The following is a 23,584-nucleotide window of genomic DNA, read 5'->3' as shown; positions in this document are numbered from 1 at the left end:
ACTTCCCAACATGCAATACAATATTGCTAACCAGAGTCATCATGTTGTACATTACAGCTTCCAAAATTACATAAATGTACATTTATCTTAAAACTGGAAGTTTCGTTATCTTTTGATTGCCTTCACCCAATTCCCCACCATGACTCCTGCCCTCCCCCAACAACCTCTGGCAACCCCAATCTGATCTATTTTTATGAGTCTGGGTTTTTTTAGATTCCACATGTAAATGAGTTCACAGTATTTGTCTTTTTCTGTCTGACTTATTTCACTTAACATAATGCCCTCAAGGTCCATCCATGTTGTCACAAATGGTAGGATTTCCTCACTTTTGTGAGGCTGAGTAATATAGTCCACTGTATATGTGTGTATATATATATATAAATATACACCACACACCATATTTTCTTTATCCATTCCTCTGCTGATGGACACTTAGGCAGTTTCCATACTTTGGCTATTGTGAATGCTGCTGCAATGACCACGGGAGTGCAGGTAGTTCTACTTTGAGTTTTCTAAGGAACCTTCCATACTGTTTTCCAGAGAGTCTGCACTAAATTGTAGTCCTGCTAATAGTGTACAGGTTTTCAGTTTGGATCATCTTAAAGGACAGAGGTTTAGAAGCATCTCATTGCTGTAATGATCCAAACCCACGCCCCTCATGTCTTCATCAAAATCCCATTTGCTGCTCTTGCCTGTCAATGAGTATTGATGGTGGGGATGGGAGGCGTAGGCAAAGAGAAAGGGGTCTTCCTGAGGTGAGTGGCATGTGGAGGAAGGGCAGCAGCTGTTAAAATCCACATGCAGCCTCTCTTCATAAAGCTCACCCCCTGGATTAGGCCATAGTGGGCGACAGCTACTTTCGGCCGCAGGCGGTTCCACTGGAATCTGCTGGGGAAAGAGTTCTGCAGAGCTCTGGGAAGGGGAGAAGTCATAAGGCCAGCTGGTCAGAGGGAAAGGGTGACTGGGACAACAGTTGTCATTAAGAGACTGTCTCCCCAAGGCAGTATTTATATTCCATGTTTGCCGATCACCGTAGTCAGAGAAGACTCCGGAAACAGGATGAAGCAGGTCCCCACCATTACAGATCCAACTACTGGACAGTTTGCATTTGTCATAGAGCTTAGTGGGGCCCAAGATGGAAGTGGGGTCTTCCAGGTCAGTGGTTCCCCCCAAGCAACAGCTCTTGGAGAAGAACAAGCAATCATTCAGAGACTTCTGCTGGGGAGTGTTAGCTATTAAATGTCCATTGTAACTACTGGGCAACTGGACGCCCTCCTGGAAAGACCAAGTTAAAGGAAAACTTCCCCAACTTTGGGTTTCACCTGGAAGAGACTAGAAAGGAAAGCGAAAAGCTCACATTAATAAGTTAAGCAAATTGACACGACTACCACAGGCACCCAGAGTTACTCTGTACAAATAAGCGCTCTGTCCGACTTTCCTCATTCCTCACATACTTGAAGTGCAAACGCACAGTGGGGTTTCACCACAAGCACTTAAAGTCTGAAAGAAGTCAAGGTTGCCTCCAGGTCCACTGTACAGCCTACTCACCAGCACGAGCTCTGTTACTCTCACTCCTCTGACTCTGAGCAGAGTGAGTGTGTTGAAAATGGTTCATCCTCAAACACAAATCTGATACAATGACTGTCTTTGTGAGAAACTTGTAAGAGACTATTTAAGAAAAATCAAACTACAGCTTCAAAGATTTATATTATACTCAGTATAACTCTCAGGGGCTCTCTGTCTTGCTTGCTCACCCAGTCTCTCTCTCTCTCTCTCTCTCACACACACACACACACACACACACACACACACACACACACACACACACACATCATTGCCTTCCCTGACTTTTCTATTTTTTAGTACTGTTTGCAGTCTGAGAGACTAGGGTTGTTCTGTTGCTTTTCTTCTCAAGAGCCTTTTCGCCAAGTTCATGGGGATTTTGTTGACCCATAAATAGGGCCTCTAGAAAATGAAGTAGCAAATTTATTTCTATAAATAAAGGAAGCATACGTACTACTTTGCAATTCATCTCAGGAAAAAAAAACTGGCTGAGAGTTAAGTGATCTGCTGGCTTATGTAACAAGAAGGTGGAGATAGAGAGACTGTGACCAGGTAGAGTGGGAGGAAATGCCCTTCAACTTGTCCCATGGCTGGGAGAAGGGGTGAAGAACCTGCCATTCGGTTTCAGGGGCTCACGTGTCCCTATAACCGACCCAAGTGACATTTTCTTTTTCTACGTAAGGCATACTTAGAACCTCTATGGATGCACGGGCTCCATCTCGGTCCTCATGAAAAGAAATGTGGAGCATGGAGCAGCAGTAAAATACAGGAATTAGCATCACTATCAAGCAGACAAACCCACCAACCTATAATATGATGCCCATAAAGCCAGAGAGTTCACATCACAGTGTGGCCTCTCCAACCCCCAACCCCACAGGTGGCCAATGTTTTCAGAAACTTCCTGGTTATTTCCTCTGGGTCAAGTCTGCTAATCTATTTAGGGGAAGAATGCCCATTTTGGAATGGTATTTTGCTGAGACCACTTTAGGTTCACTTCTGAACCAAAATATAAAGTGCCAAATAGAGGTTAAGTACTAACCCAAGTCTCTCCTTGTAATTGTAGCAGGGAAGATGTTTCTAAAATTACATGAAGTTTAAGAGTATTTGAGAGCATACTACAAGAAGGCAGAAATTAAGAGGAAAACCCCAGATTCTATTTCTTTTCTCTGGGGGATGCTGCCCTATAGACGAGCCAGATGGGATGGTTTCGACCTCATTTGTCAGTGGGGAGGGACTGGAGAAGGGTATTGTCCTCACCATGGGCGTGGGGAGTCACCATATGTTTTGAACACACGGGGGACAGGTTACCTTTGTCTCTGGGCTCTCCTTCAGCTTTAAGGGGACAGAGGCAGATGCCACGTGTGCTTTTTTCATTGTTCTTCTTGCCTCGGCTTCCAATTTGGTTTCTGGTTTTGGATGATCATGCTCTCCCTTTGACTTACAAGAGAAAAGGAGGTAAAATAAACAGCAAGATTGGACCTCACGGTTTAGAGAATGTTACCCCGTGCCCTGCCGCCTGACTGGGTGCTGCTGCAGGCCCAAGACTTCATAAACCTCTTCGGCCTGTCACGTGCTTTCCTGCCCACCTTTGAACACGGTGCCCCTCGCCCACCTGGTGAAGTCACACTTGCAAATGACACTACAAAGTGCTTCCTGTGTGCAGAGGAAGCTGCAACACACACCTCACTGACTCTTCAGCATCAGTCCTGCCGCCATTATCCCCGCCCCAGCTTACAGAGTAGGAAACTGAAACATGGGGACACTCCACCAGCTATGGAGGAGACACTCCTCCCTGTCCCCCCATGAGTGAGCGGGGAGCTGGGATTCAAAGCATGCTGGAGCTCCCCAAGCTGAGAGCCAGCTATAGAATGCTCGGGAATTCTGGGAGCTGGCTGGCAGCTGGAGATGAGCCACGATGGCCATTGGGACATTTTCTTTTTGGAGGGTTGGTTGACCAGCACACCACGGACCTTCTGCCATCAGAAGCCAGACTTTATTCTGTTTTTAGCACCGCCCCCTCAAGGACTCCTGCACACCCACATTTTGGGTTTGTTGAAGCCAACCACAGGCCACAGCACTGTGCTAGCCTGAGCGTAATGAGATTACTGCAGGGTGCCTCCCCCCCAGGGGCCGGAGGTGGAATCAGCCAGCTCCCCTCCTGGGGCTCCGGGTCTTGGTGCCTGTGTGCAGGTGTGGGTACAGACATCTGCTTGCCCAGAGCACGCCTCGGGGTTGGTACGGGCTCGCATTCCCCTGCCCGTCTCCTGTACACAACCTCCCCCTGTGCTCTGCACACACTTCCTAACTGTAAGTCAAATCCAACCTGGAAGAATATGAAGCGTCCGTCGTGCCTCCAGAAGTTGGTGACCGGGAAGCCCCCATGGCCTCGGCAAGGAATGAGCTTCAGAGGCCCGTCGCAGTTTGGACAGCGTTTCCCTGTAAGAGAGCACAAGCAGGTGACCCTGCCACCTGAGTCCTGAGTCTGTGTGGCCCCCGCAGTCGGCGCTTGACACCGGGATAGTGGAGAATGGGCCTGGGTGCAGTGTTCCGGGCTCCCTTCCACTGAGCATTACCTCTGACCCCCGGAGGCCTGGCCATCAAAGCCTCCCAGACCAGTCTCACACAGGGACAGAGGAAGCGGTTTCCTACAGACTGGGATATCTCACAGGTCAAGGGGAGAGCTCTTCTGAGCAGAAAATCCCTCCCTCCGTATATACTGAGACCTGAAATTCTTTGTAAAGAAGAGGACAGAAATCCTTCACTTCCCAGTGAGAATTAAAGGGTCAAGGAGCAAAGTCACAGAAAAGAAGAAGCACAGCCCCTAAATGTTCATTAAAGTGTAAATGACTGAGACCAGACCCTTTCCGGAGAGCCAGTTTTCAAGACAACTTACAAAGAAAGAACATGAAGTAACTTGAGGTCCAAAGCGGGCAGGGCACAGGGGAATGCTGGATGCATCTCTTTCACAATCTGATGGACGTGATAAAGAGGAACACAACGAACCAGACTATGGCGTGGACCTAAATGGCGTGGACTGGAGCCGAATCTCAAACTTCGTCCCATTGCTCCCACTCCAGACCAAACATTCACTGAGCTCCTGGGTAAGGGCGGGGTTGGGGGAATGGGGACCCATTCCCCAAGATGTCACGTGGTTAAGTGGGATCAACAACGTTCTCCTAGACTTTATGTGGGTCCCCTGATGAACTAGTATGAGTCCCCTAAGTGGTACCTCCGCTTTTGAACAGAAGCCTTGAGTCAGGGGCCTTAACCCAAGGGACCGGTTTTGTTGGCGGGTGCTCTGGGCATGGGGAGAACCACGGGGCAGACCCCGAGGGGTGAGGAGGCTGCTGGACACCAGCTTCCTCGCTGTGCCCCCAACGCTACTCACTCTGCTGCTTCTGCCGGGCTTTGTCGCAGATGGCGGGTCGCAGGTAGATCTTACGGCCCTCCTCGGCAGAGCAGTCGCGGCTGCACACCACCACGCCCAGGCAGGACTTCTTGAGGATGCGGGAGTTGTGGTTGTTGGTGTTGCGCATGGCCCAGCTGCTCAGGTGCCGCTGCGCGTTCCTGTCCTCTGAGCTGTAGATGTGCTTCTCGTAGGAATCGGGCCATTCCTGGAACCAGTCGGTCTTTTTCACATTCTGGTACAGACACAAAGCATACTGCTATATTTTAAGCGAGACAACACAACTGTGTAGGGTGCCCGTATGGCTCCATCGGTTAAGCGTCTGCCTCCGGCTCAGGTCATGACCGCAGGGTCCTGGGACAGAGCCCTGCGTTGGGCTCCCTGCTCAGCGCGTGCCTCTCCTTCTGCCCCACCCCATCTCGTGCTCTCTCTCTCTCAAATAAATAAGTAAAATCTTAAAAAAAAACACACACACAACTGTTCTTAGATGTGAAGGTGGTCTTGGCCTCCAAGAGCTGTGGAGACCTTTGGCAAAGACCAACCAGCGTTTCACTCCCGACAGCAGGATCTGAGCTTTGTGTAGTGACACCAATAGACCTGTCGGGTCTACTGAATGTTTGCTCCCTGGACCAAGCTGGGCTGTCATTCAGTAACCCCACCTCCCCTGAGTTCTACTCCGTGATGATTCTCTAGGCCTTGGAGAGAAGACTTATTGACCATCTTCCACGAAGAATTTTTGAGGTGAAGTAATGTGATTGTGTAAACACTGGAAAACACTGTGGCAGGGTAGTGAGATAATATCTCACAACACATTAGTTACCTTATTGGGAAGGTGAAGAGTTTATGCAGTCACCAGAGCTGAACAGTGGGAAAACTAGAGAACCTGGGTTTGGGAGGGTTCTGATAGCCACTTTCTCCCCTGGGGAGAACTTCTTCCTTTTTCTCTACTTCTAGATCCATGGGCCTCCAACAAGGAGGGGGAGTTTACTTTGGCTGCAAAGTTCTACGTTCTTGCCTAGCACTAGCACTAGCACTATTCACCCTGCGCGAACATCTAAGCTCTCCTTAAGAAAGAGCATCAGTACACTCAATCCTTAGGGCATTTGTCATTGGGCTTCTTGCACTTCCGTTTCTTTATCTGTAGAATACAGATAACAAGACCTGCCAACCTTAAGTATGGTTCTGAGAATATGATAATATATAAAAAATACTTAGCACAGCACCTAGTATGGAATAAGCTCTCAATAAATGTTAGTCACTGATGTTGAGGCTCACATTCCTCTGGTCCTTTGGCGCATAGATCCTGCATTTGACTGATCCTGCTTCATTCTCAGGAATGACAATCTTTGGGCACCTGGGTGGCTCAGTGGGTTAAGCCTCTGCCTTCAGCTCAGGTCATGATCTCAGGGACCTGAGATGGAGCTCTGCATCAGACTCTTTGCTCAATGGGGAGCCTGTTTCCCCCTCTATGCCTGCCTCTCTGCCTACTTGTGATCTGTCAAATAAATAAAATCTTAAAAAAAAAAAAAGAATGACATTTGCTAAGCAGTCTCCATACTCAAACTTAGGCTGTGTCTATTCCCATACCCTCCAGAGACCTGGCATGACAGAAGAATATTTTTCATCAAGAAGATTCTAGAAGGTCAGAGAGAAGATTCTAGAAGGTCCAGAAGGAGAGGTCAGGGTGCCTTCCTTTTGATTCCCCGACAAGAAAGCAGGCATAGAATATTGCGGGGGGTGGGGCATTTTAGAAGGAAAAGAGAAAATATCAACAACCACGATGGAAGGGGCAGCATGGGGAAGTTGGTGTTTATTGAGTTAGATTTCAAGTTTAAAACGTGCCAAAGAGCTTTGTAACCTGAGACTCTGGGCAAGTGACTATCTCTGAAGCCTCATTTTGCTCTTCTCCAAAATGGACATAGTGATAATATATTCTTCAAAGAAGTACCACCAAGAGCAGATGTGTTGTAAACTTTAAGTTTGATATAATGATAGTTGCCATTTGAATGGCATGTCGTGGGAACTAAGGTGGATCTGAGGAAACATAAATGAGGTAGAGGTAGTGTTGGTACAGTTAAGAGCTGGGGTCTGGGGGCACCTGGGTGGCTCAGTCATTAAGCATCTGCCTTCAGCTCAGGTCATAATTCCAGGGTCCTGGGACTAAGCCCCACATCCGGATCCTTGCTTAGCCAAAGGCTGCCTCCTCCCTCTCTCACTCCTCCTGCTTGTGTTTTCTCTCTTGCTATGTCTCTCTGTCAAATAAATAAGTAAAATCTTTTAAAAAAAGGAAAAAAGGGATGCCTGGGTGGCTCGGTTGGTTAAGCAGCTGCCTTCGGCTCAGGTCATGATCCCAGCATCCTGGGATCGAGTCCCACATCGGGCTCCTTGCTCATCAGGGAGCCTGCTTCTCCCTCTGCCTCTGCCTGCCACTCTGTCTGCATGTACTCACTCTCTCTGACAAATAAATAAGTAAAAATCTTTAAAAAAAAAAATAAAGGAAAAAAAAGCTGGGGTCTTCAACATAGGGCTCATGGTTCAAATCCAAACCATTGCTTTTTTTTTTTTTTTTTGGTAAATAAAGTTTTATTAGAACACAGCCAAGCTCATTCACTTGAGTGTTGTCTATGCATACTTGACATTATTACAGCCAAGTCAAGTCATTATAGCAGAGACTGTAATGGCCCATAAAACTGAAATACTCACTATCTGGCCCTTTGAGAAAGTCTCCTGACTTCTGGTTAAGAGCCCCGCCCCTGAAGTAAACAGCCTCAGTACAAAGTCTTAACCAAGTTCCTTGCCCTCTGGGTGCCTTCACTTCCTGCTCTCCTGCTCTAGAAAATGGGAGGTGACAGGAGTAACCCACCTCACAGGGGATGTTATGAAGACTGACTGAGGTTAACACACATAAAACATCTGAAGCCGTGCCTGGAGGACCAGATCCAGGACTACAAGCAGCCAATGTGGTTTTAAGAGCCAACGGCTTTCCGGAGGGAGAAGACCCACAGAGAGGCACTTCGTGCTTTAAACCTTGTCAAGCCAAACCCAGATGGGAGTCCAAGCCCCTCTAAAGCAAAGACTTTACTGGAATAACTGACTCCACAGCCTTCTTTCTCAGAGTAAATGGCTCAGGGAACCCTTCATGTGCCTCACTGTAACTGCTGTGAGGTGAGAAGGGAAATGGAGGAGGGCGTGTGGCGTCTGCAAAAGGCCCCTGTGGCCATTAGGCAGCTAGAGCAGAGCTTCTGGGAAACAGACACGGCCATGCCAAGATGCTGAGTGGACCGTCTGCTTTTTCCAGCTCTTTCCCTCCTTCTCCCAATTCCCTGGGAATTCCGAGCTGGGTAAGATTCATGTCAGGCAGCCAGCCCCCTTCCGTGCTTCCTCCACACACCTTGTCTTCTCTTCTCTGCCTTCTGACTTAAGGCTCTAAGTATGCCTTCTTAATTTCTGTAGTCACAGAAACGCCCCAAGAAGCAGAATATTTTATCTTCTGAAATAAGAAAAATGTGGGTTCAAACACTAACATGTGGACCTTTAAAAATTTGGGCTGTAAAAATTGATTGGAGGCATTTGAATAATTCAGACACAAAGCACAGTTGTCAGGGTAGCAGAGACAAGGGCCATGCAGACTTGAAGAAAAGCGGAGATTTTCATTTTCAAGGTGAGTAGCCCCTGCAGGCTGGTCAGTGCCATTAATCCCATGAACCACGAGGAGGGGAAGGTGTATGTGTGAGTGTCTCAGAGGTTCAGAGGAAGAAATGATCTCCATCGTCTTTTCTCCCCACAGTTTTCTCTCAGTTCAATGTATACTTTGATATCCCTTTGAAGCTTCCTCTTTGACTTACGGGTGAGTTACAAATACACTGTTTATTTGCCATGTATGTGCAGGTTTCCCTACTGCCCTTCGCTATTAATTTCTAGGCTGGTTCCACCATCGTTGGAGAACACTGTATTTTAACTATTTTAACATTGTTGAGGTTTGTTTTAGGGCTTACAGTATTTTCTTTTTAAGAAATATTTTATTTATTTATTTTTTTAAGTAGGCTCCACACCCAACGTGGGACTTGAACTCACAACCCTGAGATTAAGAGTCACATTCTCAAACCTAAGCCAGCCAGTTGCCTCGGGGATTATAGTATTTTCTACATTTGAAAATATTATCTGTCTTTTTATTTGTTTTTTTTTGGGTTTTTTTTAGTAGCCTCTACACCCAGTGTGGGGCTCGAAACCGAGATCTCCAGATCAAGAGTCACATGTTCTTCTGACTGAGCCAGCCAGGTGCCCCTACATTTGACTATCTTTTAGGCCTTTTTTTTTTCCTTCCCAGCAGCCTCTTCACTGGTAGCCTACATTTCCAGTTCCATCAGTAATGCAGTAATAATTCTGACAACGTATTAACTTGAGAAAATTCCTAGGAGTAAATGTGTTCATATCAAGCTCTTCTCTATGCCCAATCTTTTGATTTGGATGCTTAGTGGAATCTTTGACATCATTTGACATTGAAATTAAGACAAAACCTAGATTCCCATAATGCAAAGGAACCCAAGTGTCAAATGAACGACAGTGATTTCTGAAAGCCTTGTAAATTCAAGGCACTAGAGAGGTAAAATTTAAAAAGAAAGAATAATCATTTCTTAATCTCATTTAGCGGATCTCCATAAAATGTTTTCTTCTTTCCTGATCTTGTGTTTATTTTAATTTCTAACTTTTCATGAGTAACTTTGTTTTTCCTCTCGGTTAAGAAGTTTATAATTTAAAGGGAATATTCTTCAGGTTTCCAACAGGAAATCTAACGAATTTATATTTTATAATCTCAAGGGGTAACATCACTGGGGGTTTAACATTTCTATGACTTCTGTAATTTTTTTACTAAGAGACCTAATCCTCTAACTCACTCAAAATCTCTGCATCTCCATGGAATCCTAGAGCACCCAATCTTCCTTATTCTGCTTTACTTAACTACTTGAAGTTCTAATAGGGTCCCTTAAAAATTAAATATGTACTATTAAAACAAAACTAATAAAATGAAAATTGTGAAATATGGCATCAAAACACCTACACTACCCTGTTATTATATTAAAATGGATTTCACCTAGCATATAATCCACTCTCATACAAAGCAATTATCTACATTTTTCTTTAATGCTAAGAATAGCTTAAATCAGGGTGCCTGGGTGGCTCAGTGGGTTAAGCCTCTGCCTTTGTCTCAGGTCATGATCTCAGGGTCCTGGGATTGAGCCCCGCATTGGGCTCTCTGCTCCTCGGGGAACCTGCTTTCCCCTCTCTCTCTGCCTGCCTCTCTGCCTACTTGTGATCTCTGTCTGTCAAATAAATAAAATCTTTAAAAAAAAAAAAAGAATAGCTTCTTTATAAATAAATATTTCCAAATAAAACAGGGAAGGCATACAGATATACCTTTAAGCAAATCAGACAGAGGGAATAAATGACATGTTACTTATGGAACACAGAAAAAGAACCAATTCAACCAGCATTTTGGTTTCTATACACATTTTCAGGAACTTATCTCTTTTGCGCCAACAGGAAACCAAACCCACGTGTTCTCAAAGAAGAAATTCAACTCAACAAAATGCTTTTGAGTTAACTCAAGAGTGACTCCTTATAAGGGCTAATACTGCAATTTCCTACCTTTGTTAAAGGATCAAAATTCAAAACAAAAGTGTCCTTATTTGTTCAGACAACACCAAGATGGGCCGGAGTTCTCCTGTTTTCAAACTCTCCATCGCTTGCTTCTCTCTACTCTCCTTCCTTCCCTTTCCACTCTACTTGGCTAAGCAAGGGACTTCCCTGCAGGCACCCAGAAGACAGCTTCTCCTACTACAGATGCAGTAATGTCCCCATCCCAACAAGAGTCCAGGGTGGCAGAGTGATTCTAGCTCCAGTAGTGGGGATTCAATGACCAAGGGAATCCAATATAGGTGGAGCTGTCCCAGGAAGTTCAAATGACCTTGACATCAAGGGGAACGCTGGCAAGGAGGACAAAGTCATAGGTGTACCTGTTAGACCAACAATAATGTGACCTGATCACGCAGGCAGATAATAACTGACAAGGAACCCAGAATCTGGTTTACCTGTTAGCTCTTTAGCACCAAGACACATCTGATTACTCCTGGCTCATTGTGATTACATTTAGCCACACCTGAACTCACTGAAGAGCTCCAAGATTCACCTTCTCTTTGAAGTCTGAGGCAAAGGCAACCTTGCTGGCTAAAATCATGGTCCAGGAAATTAACTAACTGGAGACATGGGTTCTTTGTGGTTGACTCACCAGATTTTAGACTGACCTGTACTTATGTTTAGCCTATGTATATTTATCTTTTCTCTGGAAAATAATATACTTAAAGCTTGGAATTTTGTGAGTTAACGGCTTGGTGTGGCTTTGGCCATGGTTTGCTGTTTTTTATTTAATTTAATTTTACTATTTTTTAAGTAAGCTCTATGCCCAACATGGGGCTTCAACTTATAACCCTGAGATCAAGAGTTACATGCTCTACTGACTGATTTAACCAGGCACCCGTGGCCACAGGTTTAAACTGCATACTTAGGAACCAAATGATTCAGGGTTTGTTTGCAATGGTGCTTCTGAGTACACCCTGTACTTGTACTCAGAGAAACTGGCTGGTGTTAGGAACAGAACAGGTGTTCTCAGCGCCCTGCCAAAGTGGGTGCTACTTAGGAAGAAAAAGAAGTAATTCTTTCCCAATTTCCAAACAAGAAAAAGAAAAAAGCACTTTCTTAGCTGTTCAAAGCTGCCAAGAGTTACAGTCAGTATTAATGAGATTGTGACCCTTTCCGTGAACTTATAATAAACATTTTTAATGTAGGGAAACCAACACCAGACATTTGCTGCTTGGGTCAAGCAAACCCTAATGCAATTATAGTTGCACCTTTAAAATGAAAATGAAAATATAAGGGGAATAAAAAGGGAAAGCAAACTGATACACCACACTGGTCTGAGATTTTTATCAATGGTGGTTTTGAGTAAGTTGAGTGCCTGCAGTTCAGGGCTGGCTCCCTGGGGGCTGGATTATGGAGAAAGGGTGTCAAAATGACCACCCTTAGAGGAGGAAACAGAAGCAAGTGAAAGGAAGATTTATAAAGATCTAACATGCAGCTGGGAGGAGGAGGAAGCCCACATGAAACAAATAGAGGGGAGGGATGACTTAGCCAGAGCAAGAGGACTTTCATCCCCAGAACCAATCATGATTCTATCTGGCCCCAAAAGCCTAATGACGACCCTTTTCCCAGAAAATAACTGAATCCTCTTAGAATAGTCTGCTTCCAAACCGCCTTTCCAGCCAGTAGCCTCCCCCATCTTACTGCCGACCCTGCTGGATGCCTGTGCACAAGCTCCCTCAAACGTAGAGGCTGACGCTGCCTTCGGCTCGGGTCATGATCTCAGGGTCCTGGGATCGAGTCCCGCATCAGGCGCTCTGCTCAGCAGGGAGCCTGCTTCCCTCTCTCTCTCTCTCTGCCTGCCTCTCTGTCTACTTGTGATCTGTCTGTCAAATAAATAAATAAAATCTTAAAAAAAAACGTAGAGGCTGAATAGCTTTTGGACTCTGGTGCCCTGTTCTGCTTTGATGGTCTTGTTTGCTTCCCCCTTTTACATTTTACAAGGCATTGCTCCGAGAAAGCCCTTTGCCAGAAGCCGTCTTGATTCCCATGTCCAAGGCACGCTGAATTACATATGTCCTTTTGCAAGGACCTCCAGCATTTTTCTGCATGACACAGACTCTCCATTCAGGCACTGACCTTATTACTCCATGTCCAAAAGATCATGAGCTCATCCATGAAAGTTAGCATAGCTTCATGGCCCCTATATCCCCAGAGCCTGCTGTAGTGTCTGACACATTGTCATCACTCAGAAATGTTTGGGTCTTTTTAAAATTTAATTAATTTAATTATTTAATTTATTTGAGAGAGAGGGCAAGCAAGCAGGGGAGGGGCAGAGGAAGGAGAGAGAGAAAATCCCAAGCATGTTCCATGCTCAGCACGGGGCTCGACCTCCCCACCCTAAGATCGTGACCCGAGCCAAAATCAAGAGCCTGATACTTCACCAACTGAGCCACCCAGGCGCCCCACGGAACCTCTAATGTCCTAATGAGGATATCAGCATTCACTATTGGCAAAAACCAACCCATAAATCTTGGCATGATTGAGATGTGTAAGGGGCTACGGAATTTCAGGGCATGGAGCCTGCATTCAGCATTCGGCGGCCCATCTCAAAACTTGAAGCATGTGAGCAGATTAGCAGTAAAGAAATGGGTCTACCAGTTGCCAGAATTTGCCTACACACTGTGGAAGTAGTCATCCTGGCAAGAACACAAAATTAGGAAAAAACAAACTCTGAATTCCTTGTGCGAAATTTACAACGATAACAAGCAATTGCATCTGATCCTTCAAATCGGATTTTTTTTGGTGCCCAAACAGGGAGTCTGAGGAACATGAATCGCCTGAGGGGCTCCACAGAGAGGACTCCAGGGTCAAAAACAAGTCAGAGCCACAGAGTCCGACACCGCCTTCTCTTGGGAGCACTGCCAACACAGACGTGGATGGAAGTCTCTGATCCACGCAAAGAAATCTGTTTAATTCGTTGAACCCAGGGCTTCTGTTTTTCTTTACAACACCTACAAAAATGCCGCGTTACCCATAGTCCACAGAACATACTTTGGCAAACAGGGCTCTAAGCGGCTTGCGTAAGGAATTTCGATTTTCCTTTTACTGAGGAGGTAACTGAGACTTAAAAATGGTTTGTTTTTTTGTTTTTTGTTTGTTTGTTTGTTTTTTTAAAGATTTTATTTATTTACTTGACAGACAGAGACCACAAGTAGGCAGAGAGGCAGGCAGAGAGAGAGAGAGGAGGAAGCAGGCTCCCTGCGGAGCAGAGAGCCCGATGTGGGGCTCGATCCCAGGATCCTGAGATCATGACCTGAGCCGAAGGCAGAGGCTTTAACCCACTGAGCCACCCAGGTGCCCCCAAAAATGGTTTGTTTAGAGTCACACAGATTGAAAGCAGTGGAGCCATTCGCTAGTGAATTCCACACTTATCAACTGCTGTTAATGTATGTCAGGTACTGTGTTAACTCTGGGCTGACAGTTCTAGAAGGCAGGCTGCTTTCCTACTCTCAGGTCCCAGAACCCTAGACCAGTCAGTGCAGCCACCTTATTTGCAGAAGAGGAAAGGGAGTCTCAGTAAAGGTAAACAACTCCCTAAGGCTTTACAGATTAAAAAGAGGCAGAACTGGAATTCCAAGCCGGGGTTTTGTCCCCCGTACCCCGGCTTACACAGTGCAACCACTCGGCCTTGAAATACTCACAAAATATACAACCTAATCAGCTTGGAAATCTTTCCAAGAACCTTTTATTTTTCACCTCAAATGGTTCGTGATACGATTCCAGAGCCAGCACAAACCCAGATCAGGATGGTGGTGTCTCTGCTTAGAAAATATTAAAGGGACACGGCACTTTTTTGAGAGAGAGAGAGAAAACGCATGAGCTGGGGGCAGGGAGCAGTGGCAGACAGAGACTCTTATGCAGACTCTATACCCTGCACGGACCCTCAAACGGCTGGACGGGGCTTGATCTCACAAACCCTGACATCACCACCCCAGCCAAAACCAAGAGTCGGGAGTCCTGACTGAGCTACCCAGGTGCCCCAAAGGAACTGCACTTCTAATCATTACCCCGGGATATTTACAAGGGCACTTGCTGAAGTTCACGGAGTTATTTCCAGGAGCAATCCTACTTTTTGATTAACTATAAATGATGCATTTTCAAAACTACATTGTGTATTTTTGTAAATTTCTGAATGCAATGTCTTGGGAAACTGAGAATGCTTTTGTTTTTGGAAATTCATAATGGAAAGTGAACTTTCATGAGTTCCGAGTTTTCCTCCAGAGAAGTGGTGCTTCCTTTCTTTTTTTAAAAGATTTTTTTTATTTATTTGTTTGACAGAGAGGAAGAAGGAGAAGCAGGCTCTCTGCAGAGCAGGGAACCCAATGCAGGGCTCGATCCCAGGATCCTGGGATCATGACCTGAGCTGAAGGCAGATGCTTAGTCAACTGAGCCACCCAGGTGTCCCTGGTGTTTCCTTTCTTTTGTTTACAGATCTGATGAATGATATAGTCTTTGGTCCCAGAAAAAAAAAAATGCATGTTAGTAGACAGTGTTACCCCGCCACTTCAGAGGGTTCTCAAACCCCATTAAAACCCCTGCTCAAGGAAGCGGCCCGGCAAACCTTCCAGGTCCTTGCTTACTTCTACTCTTGAAGCTTAGGTTACCTGGAAGCTACTTGTGAGCTACGATCATGAAATTAGGAAAAGGAAGTGATCTACATCCCTGAGCCAGGTAAACTAAAATGTACCTTAAAGTTTCTCCTAGAACAGTAGCAACGATCATAAGCCAATTAAGAGCAACCATAAAGGGGCAGCTGGGTGGCTCCGTCAGTTAAGCGTCTATCTTCCGGCTCAGGTCAGGATCCCACCTTTCTGGGATGGAGCCCTGCTCAGCAGGGAGTCTGCTTCTCTCTCTGCCCCTCCCTACTGCTCATGCTCTCTCTCTCCTTCTCTCTCTCAAATAAATGAATAAAATCTAAAAAAAAAAAAAGGCACAACTATAAGGACAAATCCCTACAATAGATATTTATATGATTCAACTAGGGTTTATTTAACCACCTTAACTGAGTGAAAAGCAGGGTATATATATATTTTTAAGATTTTATTTATTTATTTGACAGAACAGAGATCACAAGTAGGCAGAGAGGCAGGCAGAGAGAGAGGAAGGGAAGCAGGCTCCCTGCTGAACAGAGAGCCCGATGCGGGGCTCAATCCCAGGACCCTGGGATCATGACCTGAGCCGAAGGCAGAGGCTTTAACCCACTGAGCCACCCAGGTACCCCCAGGTGGTATACTTTTTGACTTCCAGCTCTTCTAAGACCTACTGAGAGGTAACATAGGTAGGAATTTAAGAGAAAACAGAGAAACAAAAGAAAACCTTCATTAGAGTGAAATTTGAAATGATCTGGAAGTCTTTGTGAGAATGAAATCCAGAATGGTTTTAAACTGAGACTGTGGAAGCTCATTTCTTCTGCCCTGCCTTGGTAAAAAACAAATTTGTTCCCCAGAATCAGGCAGACTAGCTTGACCTTTTCATTAAACAGTACTGGTGATCTCCACCCTGCCTTCCCAATACCCTTTCCAACAACTTCCAGTGAAAACATCCTTGGAATGCCAAAAAGGGAGTCAGGGGAGGTCAGTTTTACACAATTAATATTTTCCACCAAATTAAGAGTTAAAAAGTCAAATGCCAAAAATGAAGGTAAGGAAAATATGAAACAGTCTCTCCGTAGCTGGAAAACAGCCCCGTGTATATCCACCCCATCTTACTTACACAAGTTCTAGAAGAGTTGCTCTGGCCCATAAGAGCACTATCATTTGGACATTCCAGTTACAGATTTAATTTAAAACCACTACTATATTGGGGCTCTTGGGTGGCTCAGTTGGTTAAGCGACTGCATTTGGCTCAGGTCACGATCCTGGAGTCAGTCCCAAAATCGAGTCCTGAGTGGGGAATCCCCGCTCAGCGGAACGTCTGCTTCTTCCCCTATCTCTGCCCGCTACTCTGCCTGCCTGTGGTCTCTGTCAAATAAATAAGTAAAATCTTTAAAAATGAAGTTTTAAAAACCCAATACTATATAGCAAATAAGGCTTTCTGGGAATCTGTGCACTGTGCAGAGTCCATCTATTTGCAAATAACTTATCATCGACTTTATTCTACCAGCTAGCTGGAGTAGGTGCGACAGGAGCCAAGCCAAACTTGGAAAAGAGATGGGAAGCAGCATTTTCTTTGTTTCAGTCTGTAACTGTTGTGGGATGAGGGGTGGTGTCACCAGGTAAAGACCCACTCCAATTCTAGGTCATGGCATCTCCTCTCAAAATTCCTCAGTTAGATGCCCAGCCAAAGCTCTGCAGGACAGGAATTTACCCAGCTTGGCCCCTCACCAATTTCCTTCCAGAATGTAACAAGTTAAGGCTTCAGAGTCAAAGGCTGAAGGCAGATTCTTATGTAAGTACGTACCTGTGGCAGTTTCATATCGTTAATATCCCAGCTTAACATCTCCTTGTCCTCGGAATCAAGGTCTTCAGGCGCCATGACAGTTAGGTCAGCCATAGGGTTCCTATGGTGAGGAATCTGCCTCTCAACGGCGTTTCCTACAGTCGGATCAATCCACTCTTGACTCAGTAGCTTAGACCTGGAGACTGTTTTCTGACACTAAAAAATAAGTGATAGTAATACTGACCGTTAAAGAGATAAAAATCAGTACTCGCCTGCCAGAAAAACCTGTTTCATTGACATTTTTGCAAGCACCAACATACAAAATAAAAACACAATGTAGAAGTCATTAGTGATCTTGTAACAATAAAGCTCGACCACAGGGTGTCAGAAGCACCGTGCTCACTGGGTTGGGGCCGCCTTTCTCCCTGCTAGGCCCGGGCTGGGAATGCCAGAGTGGGGACCATTGTCACCTGCAGCCAATGGTTAGAACACTGTCCTCCATATACCTTGGGGCAAGAGGGAGACCTGGCTTGGAGCTGTTTTCATAGATTTACTTTTGTACACTAGCTTACACACGTGTGGTTCAAGTCAGAAGTGGGAAACATCACAACCAAATGTATCCAGAAGTATTTTTTAAATCTAAATTTCCAGAGATGAATTTTTATCTCAATAAACCAGTGTGTACTTTGTATTTTCAAATATTATTAATGGATAGCCTCAAATCAGATTCCCTCTCAAACCTGGGCATTATTGACACTTTGGACCTGGTAATTTTTTCAGAGATTTTATTTATTTATTTGACAGAAAGAGAGAGAGAGCGAGCATGAGAGAGAACACAAGCAGGGGCAGTGGGAGAGGGAGAAGCAGGCTTCCCACCGAGCAAGGAGCCGGATGTAGGGCTCGAGCCTAGGACCTTGGGATCATGACCTGAGCCGAAGCCAGATAGAGCCACCCAGGAGCCCCAGGACCTGATACTTTTTGCTGTGGGAGGTTATCTTGTGCACTGTAGGACATCTAGCAGCATCTGTGGTCTCTGACCATTAAGTGTCAGTAGCAACACATCATTTGTTGTGACAACCAAAAATGTCTCCCTACATGGCCAGATGTCCCCTGGAAGGAGCAGAACTGTTTGAGAACTACTGCTTTAAAATAGTATTTCTTCAAGGCAGAGGTTCATAGGGGAAGAAAGGAAAAAATGAAACAAGATGAAACCAGAGAGGGAGACAAACCATAAGAAACACTTAATCTCAGGAAACTGAGGGTTGCTGGGGAGACAGGAGGAATGGGATGGCTGGGGTATGGACACTGGGGAGGGTTATGTGTGTGGGGAGTGTTGGGTGTTGTGTAAGATTGATCAATCACAGACCTGTATCCATGAAACAAATACCACATTTTATTTTAAAAATAAAATAAAAAGAATGTTATAAAATAAAAAAAATTTTTTAAATAAAAATATTGTTTTCTGACTTTAACTCAAAAGTATCCTTCAAGGTTTTCTAATAAAAATCTCCCTCTTCCCTCCCCCCTGCCCCCCACCGGAGATTCTATCTCATTTTGCTCTGATTAAATCGTATTATGTAAATGACAGAGATTCAAAAATGTTTGCACACTGAATTTCCTCCCCCATGAGAAATACCACTCTGGTTTCTAATCATAACTGGTTAAAGGAGATTTAGCCAAAAAAGAAAAAAGAAGGAGGGGAAGGAAGGAAGGAAGGAAGGAAGGAAGGAAGGAAGGAAGGAAGGAGAAGTAAGGAAATGTTCTACTCTGAGGAAAAAAGTGATCATTCTGCGGATGAAATGTGCGTATTAGTAGAACACAAAGTGAAACATGTTAGTATGCGTGCAATCTCCATTTGCTGGTGGCTCTTGTAAAAACAAGGGACTTAATGATGTTACATAAAACAACTTAATAGTAAACCTGAACTATGAGTTAGTTTAATAGTCTCCAACTGAGGAAGTGCCATGGGCTCCGTTCCTTAGTCACGTATCTTTATATAACCCTAACACTTGTCAGTTAGTGAGATCTGAGGGCAAGTAATGAATATAGAAGACTGCTGACCCGAAAGTATGACCCTTACATAATAAGCTAATAGGGGTCCCTTCACCCCTTATCCCCCTACCACACTCACCTACAATCTAGTGGTCAAAGATTCAAAGAGCATGAAGTCCATCACCCTTGTTTCAAACACTGCCATGCAAGGTTAAATCCCCAGGAGTTCTAAATCAAACTCTATGTTTGGGAAATAACATTGAGTTGCTGAAGAAATGCTGCTACAGACTGACCTGAATTCAGATTTCAATTCCAAGTCTACGAAACACAGAGATCGTGTGGCGACCTGATGGTAACAGCTTTATGGGGTTACCTCTCTGAGTGTTAACAACAGTAACTCAGATGGTCTAAAACTTGTTGTAGCTCATTGGGACAGACTGAACTTTTTTCTTTTTTTTTTTTTAAGACCTTGAATAACAAGAGTCATATCTCAAAAATTCCTAAGCATTTCTTTAAACGACATAGACATAACTCTTTTGTTTTTAAACTAAGGGGAGAGGAATAAAAAAATCCTGCTGCACAAAGATTTCATTTTTTATTTTCTCAGTTATAAATTGTTGCCAAATGAACAAACCTTAGTTTAGTATTTCCCTGAAAGTTAAGAACAAAACACAGGAACGACTGTTTGCAGCCCTTAGAAAATAATTCAGTTTTTCTCCAGAATTAAAAAACTTAATTTGTAAAGATTTCCTTTTTTTTTTTTTTTTAAGCAACTTGGGGCAAAATGTATTCATATTTCATCATTTCAAGTAGAACTGAAATCCTGTAGGAATGGGATCGCTATTAGCATATTCCTTACATTGGCCTCGCCCCGGGATTTCTGGCTTCCTTACCTTCTGACTTCTTACGGGGATGCAGACAACACTGTGTCATAAAAATATCATCTCTGGTTCAGGTCCCAGCAGGTTCTGGTCATTTTCTAAGCAGAAGCTGCAGTTCCCTAATCCAGGTCAAGGTACACTATGCTAATGAGCTCTGGCAAAAATCCAATCAAAATCTAGACACTCTGAGTTTGGGATGGACTTAAGAGCTTGGGCCAGGAAAGAGCGATGCAGGCAGTCACTTAACCAGCCCAATTGTCCCCAGAACACCAGCAATGTGAGGCATATTCTATTGTTCACCTTGGAACTTTCCCCTCCTTTATGTTAAGAGGGGATGTTGACTGAAATGGACACTGAAAAAAGAACTTCATGAGGGGGGCGCCTGGATGGCTCAGTCTTTAAGTGTCTGCCTTCGGCTTAGGTCATGGTCTCAAGGTCTCAGATGGAGCCCTGCATGGGGCTCCCTGCTCAGCAGGAAGCTTGCTTCTCCCTCTTCCACTTCCCCTGCCCCCTGTCAAATAAATAAATAAATAAACAAATAAATAAATAAATATCTTAAAAAAAAAAAAAAAAAAGAACTTCATGAGGAAGTATAGGTGTTTTCCTGCTCAGAATTTCGTAGGTTGAGCCCAAAGCAGACTAATTTAACAACAGATTCTAATTCATCTACCACTTACCCTGCCTGTGTATGAGAGAGAACAGAGAGACAGGCAGAGGTGGGGAAATACCATGCTGATGGAACCTACTGGAATAGATACTGGATGGCCAACATTCCTAAACCAGGAATACTATAAAATGCTATTCTACACCTACCAACGCCCTCCCCCACACACTAATTCTGAGTGTTTAATTCCCTCAAATATCACCATCCTCCCAAGTCAGTTCAGTCCACATGCTATGTTCCAGGCTATCTGCTAGGCTCTGGAGATCTAAGGGAGAATTAAAGTATTAAGTTTCGTAGTGGAAAAGATGAACAAAGACACAAATAAGCCTAAGATAACGAATGCATGGAATCGAGGCATCCAGAAGGAATGTGGAAGGGGAAGGTATGAAGCTGGAGGGATGATAATCTGGGGAAACGTCTTTCACCACCACGATGTGCATCGTGATGCCCCATCAGCCTCTTGAAGGACAAACAGATATTTGTCAAGGCATCAAAGAATGGAGGACAGTATTCCAGGCAGTGGCAATACTCTGGCCAAAGGTAAATTGGTGTGAAAAGTGCGGTGTGCTCAGCGTTCAGAGAAGGAGGCGCCTGTCAGGAGGGTCCTTACCAGGGAAGACAGGCTGTAGAGGAAGGGATGAGCAGGCCAGAGGACCCAAGCCTTGGGAAGACTCATGGTCTGTCAGGGAGTTGCTAAGCGATCTTTGGCAACATTAAGATTTCTTACTAGTCTTTCAGCTCATGAATGAATTTCTCTTCTGCCTAGATGTTGAGAGTCTGAAAAATTTTCTTGTGCTTATCTGACTAATCTTTTTTTTAAAGGTTTTATTTATTTATTTGACGACAGAGATCACAAGTAGGCAGAGAAGCAGGCAGAGAGAGAGAGAGGAAGGGAAGCAGACTCCCTGCTGAGCAGAGAGCCCGATGTGGGCGGGGCTCGATCCCAGGACCCTGGGATCATGACCTGAGCTGAAGGCAGAGGCTTTAACTGAGCCACCCAGGTGCCCCTTATCTGACTAATCTTGTAGTCCCTCCTTGATCAGGGGGCTCTTTTCAACGTCCCCAGGCACGCTGTAGCAGGACAGCCAAGCGCTGTGCCAAAGGGCAAGAGAGAAAGGTTTACAGAGTTCAGCTCCAGCGTCACAAAGCAGGGCCAAGAATGGATTTTAGACCTGAGAGGAAATAAATTGGTGACTGGCACACCCATCATGATTATCCACTCACCTAGGTCTCCCCCTCTAGGGTGTCTTCTCCCATCCATGTCTAAATCCTATCCATCCGTCAGGAATCCCCCAGATGCTACCTCCTCCTGATCTTCCCACTCTAGTCTAGGACGTGTGATTTCTTATTTCTGTGGCATTCCAGAACTCTTAACTGAATTATAGGCTGTCTTCGATCTCTTAGGACTAACATTTTTCTCCTAATTACAAAATAAATTGATAATCTTTTTAACAAATTTGTGTTCTCATCTCTGGAGATTCCCACTGTTAACATCTGGTCACATCCTTTTGGACTTTTGTTTTCCCCTCCATGCATCACCGAACCTAGATACTGCTCTGCGTAATTTTAAGAGTACACATACATACTATTCCTTTAACTACTCCTGAGTGTTAGTCCTAGCTCTCCAGCTAAGCTGCTGGTTCCTTTGTGGAGGAGCTAGAATCTTCCACGGCCTTTCTCCTCACACAATGATCTGCTGGGCCCTGGCTGCAACATCGCATCCGTCTTCATCCCAACCACCAACCCCACTTGGACACAGCAAGGAACTGAGGAGCTGTCTCCATCCACACTCTGACCGAGCTGTGCCCTTATGTCCCACACTGGTTAACAGCACTTCTACTACCTGAGGCCAACTGTTCTCGTTGCATCTCTGTCATTGTTACTGATGACAATAATTATGCTACTTCCTTTGACCGAACACTTATAGTGTGTCAGCTGCTATGCTAAGAAGTCTGTCCTCACAGCACCCTTACATGGCGGAGGCTATCCTTAGTATACCCTCTGTACAGAGGGGTTAATCAAGGTTTACAGAAATAGTAACTGACCAAAACAACAACAACAAAACACAGGACCTCACAAGCACGTAGGTGGCAGAGCTGGGGCAGAACTCAGACAAGCCTGCTGGCCGGGGTCCTACATGACCTGCCCAGTGCTGTGCAGCGTCTGGAGTCTTTGTCTCTGCTCCTATGTCCTCAGAGCTCTGCACTGCTCTCTCCCATCTCTGCTTCCTTCCCGAAGACAAGAATCCTGCCCCAAAAGCCAGGTGCCCAGGGGCACCTGGGTGGCTCAGTCAATTAAGTGTCTGACTCTTCGTTTGGGCTCAGGTCATGATCTCAGGGGAATCAAGCTCCCTGCTCAGTGGGGAGTCTGCTTGTCCCTCTCCCTCTGCCCCCCCACGCCACTTGCGTGCGTGCACACACACACACACATACACGCTCTGTCTTCCTCAAATAAATAAATGCAATCTGAAAAAAAAAAAAAAAGCCAGGAGCCCAGAGGCCCTACTGCTTGGTGACTGACCTCACCCCCTGAAGCTTGGATTTCTCAGTCTCTCCGCTCTTGCACTCCCTGTCACTCTAGGGCCTGCCTACTGAGGCCATTCTAGTTTCTTATATCAGTGGGGGTGCTCTGGGCATTTTAGGAAGGGGAGCTCTTCTCTGTGTAGGACTGTCCCAGGAACATGCTGTTTCCCCAGACACTAATGGCCAGAAACACATCCGAGTCACAATGTCAACCCTGACCTCTTAGCCCTGCATTTCCAAATGTCTCGAGAATGCCAGGAAGAGAGTGGCATCGTACTGCTGCTTCTGGACAAGTATGCCAGACCTTCAATCCTGAGGTGTTTGCCTACATGGACTAGCACCGGTGCTTTCCAGTTTGTGGTCTTCAGACACCCTGCTACCCTAGAGGAACGAACTTTTCCAGAGTCTGTAAGTCTTGTCTATCCTCCTGGTGCCTCACACACTGTCTGGTCTCTCTACTGTAAACTAAGCCCTGGATTTA

At 45.1% G+C, this 23,584-nt stretch overlaps 1 protein-coding gene across 1 annotated transcript; it reads right to left on the bottom strand.

The window, feature by feature from the left end:
* Positions 1-397: 397 nt before the first annotated feature.
* On the bottom strand, positions 398-20,003 carry GCM1 (glial cells missing transcription factor 1). The gene is made up of 6 exons (XM_047734030.1): positions 19,930-20,003; positions 17,066-17,260; positions 4,952-5,204; positions 3,887-3,999; positions 2,872-3,000; positions 398-1,332 (listed from the first exon to the last, which is right to left on the bottom strand). The coding sequence occupies exons 2-6, from the start codon at positions 17,156-17,158 to the stop codon at positions 595-597; spliced, it is 1,326 nt and encodes a 441-aa protein (XP_047589986.1). The 5' UTR covers positions 17,159-17,260; positions 19,930-20,003; the 3' UTR covers positions 398-594.
* Between the last annotated feature and the right edge of the window lie 3,581 nt (positions 20,004-23,584).

This window comes from Lutra lutra, chromosome 6, assembly GCF_902655055.1.
Source record: "Lutra lutra chromosome 6, mLutLut1.2, whole genome shotgun sequence".
NCBI lineage: Eukaryota > Metazoa > Chordata > Mammalia > Carnivora > Mustelidae > Lutra > Lutra lutra.
Note: the sequence above shows the minus strand (reverse complement) of the source record. Positions and strands in the feature narration are given on the sequence as shown.